At 41.0% G+C, this 12251-nt stretch overlaps 1 protein-coding gene across 1 annotated transcript in view; it reads right to left on the reverse strand.

Annotated features, from left to right (window-relative positions):
* ITFG1 (integrin alpha FG-GAP repeat containing 1) overlaps positions 1-12251 on the reverse strand; it is a 73492-nt gene that overhangs the window by 43957 nt on the left and 17284 nt on the right. Inside the window, exons 7-8 of the mRNA XM_074551175.1 lie at positions 6654-6715; positions 3276-3360 (exon numbers count right to left, since the gene is read on the reverse strand). Coding sequence (XP_074407276.1) covers positions 3276-3360; positions 6654-6715 — 147 coding nt within the window. The remainder of the gene's footprint in view (positions 1-3275; positions 3361-6653; positions 6716-12251) is intronic.

The raw sequence follows: 12251 nt of genomic DNA on the forward strand, positions 1-12251 counted from the left end.
AGCAACCACTGCACTGCAATTACCATAGTGACATGAGAAGAATAGAAAAAGTAATAATGAAGAGCTCTTACTTGTTTGGAGCAATGTGGCAACTAAATAAGTGCAGAATTCTCGAGTGCCCAACTCTGCCCACCTTAATCAATTGAAATGCCATTTGTAAGAGATGTCAAAAAGCATTTGTGATTTATTTTTAAAAGGGCAATACAAATTTGTCAATTGTTTCCTGTCCTTTGATCAGATTGATGTACAAATCACTGCTATCATGTAACAGGGGGAAGTGCTACTTATTACAGAGGTTCCAACTTAGTCATAAAGTGTAAGGTCTACTCCATTGCCATAAGTGTATTGACATACACACACATCCTTCTATGTAATTTTCCATTAAAATACACACACACACACACACACACACACACACACACACACACACACACACATATAAATGTACTGGACTTTCAGATGCATACAAACATAGATCTGCATATTTTTTTAATGAAAAAAAAATCTTTTATTTTCAGTACTTCAGGAACACTTGGTACTAAGATTACACCAACATCTGTGACAGCTTCTCATGAGTCACCTAATTGCTGGTTTTTCCAACTCCACTTAGCCAAATAATTTATACTTGATAGCTGTTGTTCAACGTGCTCAGTTTAAGAAAGGAAATCTTACCCCAAATTAGTTGATTTTGGAAGTTCTCAGTCAGAATAAGCTTTGTATAAGCTCAGTCAGAGCTTATACAAAGCTCCCCCCTTTTTTCAAATGACTGGTAAATACTCATGGCTGGAAAGGGTACTTGAAATAAAATTTTCAGAAGCAGGAAGGATGTTAGACAAAGTGACCTTTTGAAACAATGCTTGTTTTGTGAAGAGGCAGGTGTGATCAGCAAATCACAACCTTGCACTGCAGGAGTGCAAGAAGCACAAGCACAAAGGAGGGTGTGAGAGGGAAGGCAGCAGCCCCAGGCTCAGCTCTGACACGGCTGCAGAGCCCAACAGGCACACGGCTGATTCATGGCAAGTGCCAGAGGGAAAGCACAGAGATACAGAGCCCTCTGAGACCTTGAGCAAATGGCAAAGCTGGCACATCAGCTGTGAGGTACAGAAAATGTCAAGGAGGGGAAGAAAAATAGAGGCAGGCGAGCCAGAAGTAAGAATGTCAGAGGCTTGTGCTGTGTTTTGAACATTTCTAGTGCCAGTGGCTGTGTCCCCGTGCCAAGAGCAGGGTGCCTGTGGCACAGCAGAGTGTGAGTGCACAGCACATTCTGCATCATGCACAGCTTGGCAGAACCTGCAAAAGGTAGAAGGCAGCACAATCTTCTAATATATCTCATTTTCCATTTCATTGTGGGATTTTGATTTGTTGTGCCATCAGTGAGCCCCATTATAGATGGCCACATTATTCCAAACTGCAAACCAGCACACCTTAACTTTCTTTGACTCATAATCATTATTCTGTCAGTTTTGAAATGGAAAACTGAAAACAGGAGAGGTTCAAATCTGACAATCCATTTCTAGTAATCATTGTCTTTACCTCCAGCTCAGCACAAGCAGCTGTGTGCTCAGAGCCAGCATTGTGAAGTACCTAAATGTGAGCAGACACAGCACAGGGGGGAAATGCAGGCACTGTGCCAGAGCAGCACACCCACCATGGGAGACGCTGCCCCTTGGTCGCTGGGCTGGTGCAGAACAAATCAATCTGATGATAATTAGCAGTGAGGGCATTAAACGAGGGTGCTGGAGCTCCAGCCCAGCAGTCCCTGGGCCCCTGCCCCTCCTCCCAAGCTCAGCTGTACCAAACCACTGCCCTGCCACAGCACTGCGCTCTCCATTTACCCACACAGGCAAAATTGTAACTTTAACACTGGAACAGTTCCACTTCTCTTTGTGAAGATATCCAGGGTTTATTACAATTCCATTAATTACTATGAATTTCTAAGATTATGATTTATCATTTGGGCTCATTAGAGATAAAATTATCCTACATTAAGACAGCTCTTCACATTGCCATTGTTAAAAACTTATTAAGAAGATTTCTATTTAGTACCTATTAAGAAACATTATTCAGAACATCAGCTTGGAAAATTATTACAAAAGACCCAGCACATTTAATTTTTTTTAACTGCAAAAACTGTATTATTCTATTCTTTCCTTCATATACTACATAGGTAAGTATTCAAACTTGAAGATAAATAGTAAAATATTTTATTAAAACTTTGCCAAAGACTTTAGAAAATGGGGCAAACATTTCACAGAAGAGCCTGGGGCACAGTTCAGGCTCTACCTGAGTTCATCTCCTGTAGATCTGATCTAAGAACCATTGCCCATCCAGCAGAGGTGCCTTGCAGTCACATTTCAGCCTCCCAACACTTGTAAGTGGCAGCACAGAGCAAGTGAGTCACACTCTAAGGAGTTTAAAAATTGTCATTTTCTTTAAAAAAAGTTTTTGAAGGAACTGTTGTCAAACAATGGCACTGTTTCAACATCTGAAGACAGGGTCAGTCTCACTGTAACAAGTGTGTTGTATAAATACAGTAGATTATTTTTTTTAAGATGTTATTTACAGTCAATTATATCAGCAGAGTCAGGCCTGCAACACCTTGCCTCTGGTTGGAAAATTGCTATTTTACTGCACAGAAAAATATTATTGTCTGCACTAGAAAACCAACATGCCCCATTCTCTGTAACATGACAAAACATTGATAAGCCACAACTGACTGGGAAGGTACATCCTAATAGAAAAATAGAGGCTTTCACTAACCCTTGCAAAAATAGATTTACATATAAATTAAATTTTTCTTCTGTCCAAAAGCCTTCCAGAATTTTCAATTACAACCACTAAGATTTTACCACGTTCCAGCAATTTTTATTCAAGTAATTTTATTTCATTTAGTCTTTATTAGTTTGTACAAGTGAAGAATTTAGAAACATTTAATCAGATAATGTTTTCTGAACAAGGTTAGAGACAACAAAATTAAAATCATAACAAATAAAATAAGTATCTGATAAAATTTAGTGTAGCATCACACCTTAAAGCAACTAAAATTAGACACATGTGAGGCAGAATGTACTGGGATAACCAAAGCTGAATTTGTAAATAATTATTCCCAGACATTTGCAAGGTTTACAAACAAATATAACACATTAAAGAGAAAACGCAGAGAAACATAAAAACCCTATTTGGAGCTAAACACCTTTATTTGTTCTCTGGTGTAAAGCAGCTAACCAAAACAAGAGAAAGCAACACTCAGGGCAGTGTAAAAGAAGCAAACTCACCAAAATCTGCAAACACAGACTGTCCAACAACTTTGGCACCACTGGGCATTTCCTTACTTTTTCCAACTTTAGAGAAGTTCCCATCCTGGAAAACAGAACAAGGATGATGGAAAGAGTGAATTGCAGAGTAAGTGAAAAAACCTGACTTTTCAACCAAAGAAAATACAGATCCCTAGTGAAGGGCTTTAGCAGATAAGAAAGAGACATCTCAGCTATGGAAGAAACTGCACTCTTCAAAAATTGGGACTGAGATTTTGCATTTCTAATCCTTCCTGGATTCTTGTGGAAATCCATCCATAGTAATATTCAGATACACTTTCCATAAATTTTGCTGTGCTATGAGGAAGAGATTGGATTATTTCAGCAACATTATCTAAATGATAATTAAATTATTATGAATACAACTGAGCATTTTTGCATATTAACATGTGATTTTATAGACACATGTAATATATAACAACACACCTGCATAAAAATTAAAAATAGAGTCCTGATTTGCCTTCTAATTAGGAAATAAATTGCTTTTTATTAGGTCTGGCTTAGAACTTGTTTTATTTATCCTTTATTAAAATCTAGGCCTAGAGAAAACAACAGTTCATTCTACCATCAGAAAGATAAAAAGTGCTGAGTCTTTGTTTATCACAGAACTGGATCACAGCTGGCACAAACCCATTTGAAGGTGTTGAGTTTTTGCAGACATATTAGAGGAGCCAAGGCTCCTTCCCCAGGCACTGCCACCAGCTCAGCACAGGGCTCTGCACACAAAGGCACAGAGCCAAAGGCTTGGGAAGGGAGCAGAGTTAGTTATCCATAATACCCAACAGGAGCAGAGTTAGTTATCCATACCCAACAGGAGCAGTTACCCATACCCAACAGGAGCAGTTACCCATACCCAACAGGAGCAGTTATCCATACCCAACAGGAGCAGAGTTATCCATACCCAACAGGAGCAGAGTTATCCATACCCAACAGGAGCAGTTACCCATACCCAACAGGAGCAGTTATCCATACCCAACAGGAGCAGTTATCCATACCCAACAGGAGCAGTTATCCATACCCAACAGGAGCAGAGTTATCCATACCCAACAGGAGCAGAGTTATCCATACCCAACAGGAGCAGAGTTACCCATACCCAACAGGAGCAGAGTTATCCATACCCAACAGGAGCAGTTATCCATACCCAACAGGAGCAGTTATCCATACCCAACAGGAGCAGTTACCCATACCCAACAGGAGCAGAGTTATCCATACCCAACAGGAGCAGTTATCCATACCCAACAGGAGCAGTTATCCATACCCAACAGGAGCAGAGTTATCCATACCCAACAGGAGCAGAGTTACCCATACCCAACAGGAGCAGAGTTACCCATACCCAACAGGAGCAGTTATCCATACCCAACAGGAGCACAGTTATCCATACCCAACAGGAGCAGTTATCCATACCCAACAGGAGCACAGTTATCCATACCCAACAGGAGCACAGTTATCCATACCCAACAGGAGCAGAGTTATCCATACCCAACAGGAGCAGAGTTACCCATACCCAACAGGAGCAGTTATCCATACCCAACAGGAGCAGTTATCCATACCCAACAGGAGCAGTTATCCATACCCAACAGGAGCAGAGTTATCCATACCCAACAGGAGCAGAGTTATCCATACCCAACAGGAGCAGTTATCCATACCCAACAGGAGCAGTTATCCATACCCAACAGGAGCAGTTACCCATACCCAACAGGAGCAGAGTTATCCATACCCAACAGGAGCAGAGTTATCCATACCCAACAGGAGCAGTTATCCATACCCAACAGGAGCAGAGTTATCCATACCCAACAGGAGCAGAGTTACCCATACCCAACAGGAGCAGTTATCCATACCCAACAGGAGCAGAGTTATCCATACCCAACAGGAGCAGAGTTAGTTATCCATAATACCCAACAGGAGCAGAGTTAGTTATCCATAATACCCAACAGGAGCAGTTACCCATACCCAACAGGAGCAGTTATCCATACCCAACAGGAGCAGTTATCCATACCCAACAGGAGCAGAGTTATCCATACCCAACAGGAGCAGTTATCCATATCCAACAGGAGCAGAGTTACCCATACCCAACAGGAGCATTTATCCATACCCAACAGGAGCAGAGTTATCCATACCCAACAGGAGCAGAGTTATCCATACCCAACAGGAGCAGTTATCCATACCCAACAGGAGCAGTTATCCATACCCAACAGGAGCAGAGTTATCCATACCCAACAGGACCCACATCATATTTAGTTTGCAGACTTCACTGCAACTCTGGACACAGCGTTACATGTACTGCATGTCTGACTACATATCTTTACCTTGACATATCATTTACAGTGATTCTGATGAGAAAAATTAATATTGATGCATTTCCATGCAGTGAAATAGAAGAGGTCCCTAGTTGGCCCTAAAAGCACATCTTGTGTAAGGCAAATACTTAAAAAGCTTTTTATAGTGCATCAATGAAGAGAATTACTTTTTTCTATAAAGAGCAGTTTACCAGCTTTTAATGGATCAGTTAAAGTATTTGTAGTTTCATACACATGTCCAAGCATTTTACATGTATAACCTATTTTCCTGGGTTGATTGATTCCAAAGAACAGAATTCTTTCTTTCTAAAGATAAGCAAATCTATCAGTACAAAATGTATAATGCAGGATTATATTTAGAATACGAGTCCAAAATCTGTAAGAAAATTCAAAGAAATCCCCCTAACAGGACAAACACCTTGTGTACTAACAAACACTCACCAGGCAATGATTTTTAAAGTCTACCTAAAGCTGTAAATCCAGCATTCATGACTAAGTGCTTTCAGTACTCTTGCTTGAGAGAAGATGGCCAGGTTATCTCACACAAGACTCTGTTCTGCAGTGACTCACTGTGATCTGCTGGATTCATTTTCAGGCAAAAACTCATCCCCTAACTAACAAGAAACACACTGAGCACTTTCTATCATCATTAAAAAGTGAACTGATAGCTCTAGTCCTTTTGGATAACAAGGTACAAAGGATGCCCCTGGCCAGGTTAGACAATACAAAAGCAGAATCTCAATAAATTATTAATCCCTTGATCTATTACTCCTCACCCCTGAATTTCAGTTATGATATTTAGTTAACACAGGACTTGGGATTTCCTCAAATGTAAGTTGCACAGTCAGAAGTGACATTTTGAACCTCTGTCCCGGAAAATCTCACCCAAGACCTAGAGTCATATATCTAACAAAGCTCATTTAAAATAAAAAAAAATCTTTCAGACAGCAAGAATAAAACCAAACTGATCAGTCTTCTATCTATAAATCACCATAAATGTCAGAAGAGAACTCTTTGGTGTTTATAACTTTTTCTTTCTTACCTTATTTACCCACGTCTCAAACTGAATGGTTTTGGAATTTGGTGATGTGGTAAGGAACAAATCTGTGAGGAAAATATAAGAGAAATGAGATATTTAACAGTAGACCACAGTCTCAAATATTTGATCACTTAGTAAATATATATAATTTTAAAATATTACCTATATTTTAGAAATTATAAATACATTATATTCTAGTGATGTATTAAGTAAGAAAGATTAAAACCCCAACCCTCAAAACTATTTGCATGACTTGTACTCTTCTGTATAAATAGATATCAATAAATATCAACTAGCCTTTTATTTGAGATATGGTGAATTAAACAAGATACACTGTTGACAGGAGAAGAAAAGTAGATGGAGAAATATTCCTGGCTTCCTATACACTAAAATTCTTTAAAACACCAAACCAGTACAAAATAGAGCTTCAAAAGATTTATCTGGCAAGGCCTACAGAGAAGCTTATTTGCTGCCTTTTAGAGAAGACCCCAAATAAGGAAAATGGGAAGAAAGAGCTTTTATTTTAAAAAACCGTGGATGTTGAAGAATAAAAACATTTTAAAAAATTATGTCCAGTGTTAAGAAATCCAGATTTAAGAAAACTACTCCTTAAGATTTAAACACCTGTTTTCTTTTTCTTTGTCTCCTCCCTCCCTACAATTTCAACTGCCATTCTTTGAGCTAGAACACAATGGTTATTTTGCAGGAAAAAGAAAAAAAAAAAGAAAAAAAGAAAAGAATATTAATGCTTTACCCTGAGGTGTTTTACTGAATAGGCAGGTAGATGGCTGTACAGGGAATTTCAAATAGCACAATAAGGGATATTGTCTTCCAGAAGAAAAAACCCAGCAACAAACAACAACCACAAAACTAGAAACCTCCCCACACCTAACAAGCAAAACCCAAACAAAACCCCCACATACTCACAAAAAACAACAAAGATTCTCCTTTTAGTTTGTCTCTCCCCCACAGCTTAAAAGCTTTACCATTTAATTTTATTCCTCTGAATATCTGAAATGGCTATTTCCTTTACAGCATACACATGAAAAGCATGATAGTGTGTGCCTCATTGGAATGAATTACAGTGATATTTAAGGACTTCCTGAAGGTGAGACAGAAGTAATGAAAATAATCTGAAGACACTATAAATGTAAGTTAGAAAACTTATATATACTTTCAAATATTAACTTTGTATCTAGAAGGAAGCTTGTGCAATATTGTTGATTACTATAGATATAAACCAGAAGAATATTAAAAATCCAGTATTTTCATAGGGGCAGAAAGAGAAACATGAAATAATAGAAGCCTTAACTAATTTTCCTACAGGTCAAAATGCACCTATCTCTTAAAAAATGTTTTTGAGGTTTAAATAATCATTTCAAGTAGGGTTCTTGCTGTACTTGGTACTGAAATTTACTCTGAGCTCTGGGCTCTGTTGCTCTCAGGTTATGTCACAAGTGCTCCCAGGTTATGCTACAACAGGCTCTGAAGTGTTCTACTGAAATACCCAACAGAGGATGAGCATTTGCTGCCCAGCTGGGGCAGGCTGGGTGACCCTCAGCCATCCTGTCTCTCTGTAAGCTCTGCCCAGCACCTCTGACTCCATCTCTCACTGCAGAGCTGATCTCCCACCTCCAGTGCTGAGCGAGTCCTCTCTCTGCTCCGTCCTCGCTGCAAGGGCAGATCCTGGCCAGGGGTAACTCAGCATTCCCTCTGCCAATGCTCTGTACCCACATTCTGGGGCTCTGTCCCAGACTGAGACAAGGTGGCCCAGCTGCCAACACCAGCCAGAACTCACCCAATGGCACCATGCCAGAACCTGCCCCAGCTCCCTCAGCCCTTCCTCAGCAGAGCTGCTCCTGTCCCCTCACCATCTGTGTCACCCTCAGCTGGCCCCTGTCCAGGAGCTCCACATTTCTCTGGCACTGGGGAGCCCAGAGCTGGGCACAGCACTGCAGTGCTCCTCACCAGGGCTGAGCAGAGGGGCAGGATCACCTCCTGAGCTGCTCAGTGCTCTTCTCAAAGCCCCCAGGATCCCGTTGGCCTCACAGGGACACAGTGCTGGCTCCTGCTGTCCACCAGGACCCCCAGGCCCCTCTCAGAGCTGCTCCAGGTCACCCCCTGCCTGTGCTGGTGCTGGGGTTGTTCCTGCCCAGGACCCTGCTCTTAAAGACAATTCCATTCAGCAACATTCCTGCTTTGCACAGAACTCCCTCCCCCAAACCAGCTTCTCTTTAAAGTCAGAAAATAATTTTGCTCTCTGCCCCTCTCCCTGTACTCCTCCATCTCCTTTTTCCTAACTCCAGGCACACAACACTGAACAGAACACAGCAGAGCAATTCCAAGGCTGCTGTAATGTCACACTGCACTGGCAAAATGCAAAGGCAGGCTAAGAGAGCAGATAATCTTCTAAAAATAGTCTAGAGGAGCTGGTGCCACGCTGCTCCTGCATTAAAGGAACAAGCTGTGATTTCCCACAGGATAGCTTAATACAGGTACAACAACACCACCTCTAGTTCCAGAGCCCTCTGAGCCAGCTCCACTGGTATCTTATTGCCAATTGTCCTCTTTCTTATCCTTAAGCCTTCTAAGAAGCTACAAGTTTGAAATGCTCATGCATGATTCTGGGATTAAACTCTCTTGCACTGAATCCAAGTCAAATTGTTAATATTTACAAGGAATTATCCATTTGGATCAAGAATGTCAGATTTCAAACCAAGCAAAACAAAAGCATTTCTTTGCAACACCAGTATAAAAAGGTGATGCAATTAAGACACTAGAAATAGCTACTCACAAATTTGTATAGTTCAGAATTACAAGTGTTTTCTCTTAAGTTTGTGAAAGAAATGTGTAAGAAAACACAAGTCCTGTCTGGAACAGTGTTGTAGATCAGTTAATTCCCAAATTTTACTTTCAATCTACCTCACTTCATGATTCTCTCTGGTTTGATTATGTAAGTTTTTGACCCCAAGAGAATCTGAGAGAGGCAATAAGAATCTGCACTTTAAAATACCTAACAGCCATAGCAAGGAATCCTTGCAAATGTTTCCTTTCCAAAGGAATGGTGTCCACAACATACCTCCCACCTCACTGTCACTGCTTTCCATGTCTATTATTACTAAATCTGCAGGAGAACAGATGGAGCCAAAAAATGCATTAATATCTCTATGATCAGTACTGGGGTTACACAACAATGAAGACATGTACAGTTCTTTTCTACACTTTTTGTATTACAGTACACTAATCACATTGAAAACTGCAACATTTCTGTTTTGCTTCTGGCTGTACCAAGAAAACTCAGCCCCTTGTTCCTACAAGGAATGCCTATCATGTTAAATATGCTCAGAAAAAGTCACTTGTCTGTAGCTATGCTGCACACTGCCTTTGGAAGGCAGTTCAGGCTGCACTTTCAGCTGTTAGAATCTATTCCATAAAGATCTCTGAGTTTAAAAGTACTGAGGGCTGCTCAAATTCCTATGACCCTCATGGCAGCATAGTGAGAGATATTTCCAACCTGAGGTTATTAAACCAACTAATCTGGAGGTCAACAAGCAATTCTTCACAGAATACAAAGGTGATGGTTTTACCAGACAACAGGTACATGAAGAGATGGTAAAAATAAAGGGCAAGGGGATACCTTTAACAGCCCTAGGGTAGTTGTAGATTCTGTAGATATAAAAATGGAAATATGAAAAAGGAAGAGGAAAAAAATCCACTTTTCTGCTGCCAGGGAAAGAATATTGAGCTAGCTGGATGGAGCACTAGACTAAGCCTGCAGGGCATTTCTTGCATCCCTAATTTGTGACACGATGCAGCAAAGATAAGGAAAACACTCAATAGCTGGGATGGGGGAAGATCTTGTTGTCAGATTCAGGCAGATTTTCTGAGATGTAGCACCTATGGCATAAGTGAGTGGATAGAAATAAAAAACAAATACTGCCTGAGAGGAAACCTTTCTCTTAAAGAAATGCAAAATGTGTTCACATTTAAATACACTTTCCTATTTTGGATTTAACAGCCAGTGATTAACATAAATACAAGATAAGTAATTGGAATATTCATCAACAAAATTCAACAGCCTGAGAATACAATAAGGAAGCATGGAAGTTATCCAACATTTTAGATCTACAATACTGAAAATCGACTAAAATATACACCAGACACTTAATACAAAAGGTATCTCATAATGCTGCAACACAAAACCACTGTGTATTAGCATTTTATTCACAGCTTACCCTAAAAAGTGAGTTGGTGAGCAAATTTGGCTATAATTGAATTTAGCTTAGTAATTGGTTTAGTAATAAGATGCTGCTACCCCAGCTCTGCTACATCTGATCACCAGTTAATATAAAAATAGTGAATTCAGCATTCATTCTTACAAAAAAAAGGAAAGATTACTAGAATGTATGTTTCTGCCTGTAAAAGGGAAGCTATCTGAGTACAGTGCTCCTAGCTCCAAGAACCTAAAGCTTGCTCCAGAGGAAGCACAGCACTCCCATCCATCTTTTCTTGATAGGATCAGGGAATTTTGACACTGCATCAACATACTGCCCACTGAAGACTGAAAAATCTCCCCCAAAAGCAACATAAAACTTGACTGGCTAGACTGCAATGAGTTTATTTAGTGCATTTAGAACTACCCTGTATCAATGTCCAAGTCACCCCAGACACAGCCACAAACACTAAAATTGTAAATTGACCCCAGCACAGCCCACCTTGGGCTAGCTACATTTTTGGCAATGTTTGTGCAATGTACCTAAAGGAGCTCTACTGTGTGTGGTGCCCACCTTGGGCAGCAAGAGCACAGCTTTTGTGCCATGGGGCTTGGGAACCAGAGAGCTGCACTGGAGAGAAGCAGCTGCTGAGAACCTAGTGCCTGGACCAAAGTGATCCCAGGGCAGCAGCACCTCTCCTGTGCAGGTGGGCTGGGAGCTGGCGCTGCTCAGTCTGCAGGAGGAACCCCAGAGCCCCTTCCAGGACATAAAGAGAGCTGGGGAGGGGCTTTGGACAGGGACATGCAGAGATAGGGCAAGGGGGAGTGGCCTTAGGCTGGAAGAGAGCAGGTTTAGGTTAGAAATAGAGAGGAAATTCTTCCCTGTCAGGGAGGTGAGGACCTGCACAGGCTGCCCCTGGATCCCTGGCAGTGTCCAAGGCCAGGCTGAATGGGGCTTGGAGCAACCTGGGATAGTGGAAGGTGTCCTGCCCATGGCAGGGGCTGTAACTGGATGAGATCTAAGGTACCTTCTAACCCAAACAACTCTGTGATAATTGCAACTGCTTATGTAACATGACAAAGGAAATCCATAAAGAAGAAAGATTAAAATGCAGGACAGCACTCTAACACCTTAAATATGAAAGCATTTCTATTTTTCCTGTAAATCTTTCTGCTGCAGAAATAAACATATAGGCAGTTTCCAACCACCCACCTCCATACCCAACAGCAGGCCCAGCCCTGATCCATGTCCCATGGTTTTTCTCACACAGCCACTCCTAGACTTCTCCCAACCCAGGCTTTTGCAGCTGTGCTTCCCTTACCCCACACACCATTAGGTCAGTCCTCCCCTCAGAATTTCAAGTCCGTCTGAAATGAACATTCTTTTT

Source organism: Zonotrichia albicollis, chromosome 13 (genome assembly GCF_047830755.1).
Source record: "Zonotrichia albicollis isolate bZonAlb1 chromosome 13, bZonAlb1.hap1, whole genome shotgun sequence".
Taxonomy (NCBI): Eukaryota; Metazoa; Chordata; class Aves; order Passeriformes; family Passerellidae; genus Zonotrichia; species Zonotrichia albicollis.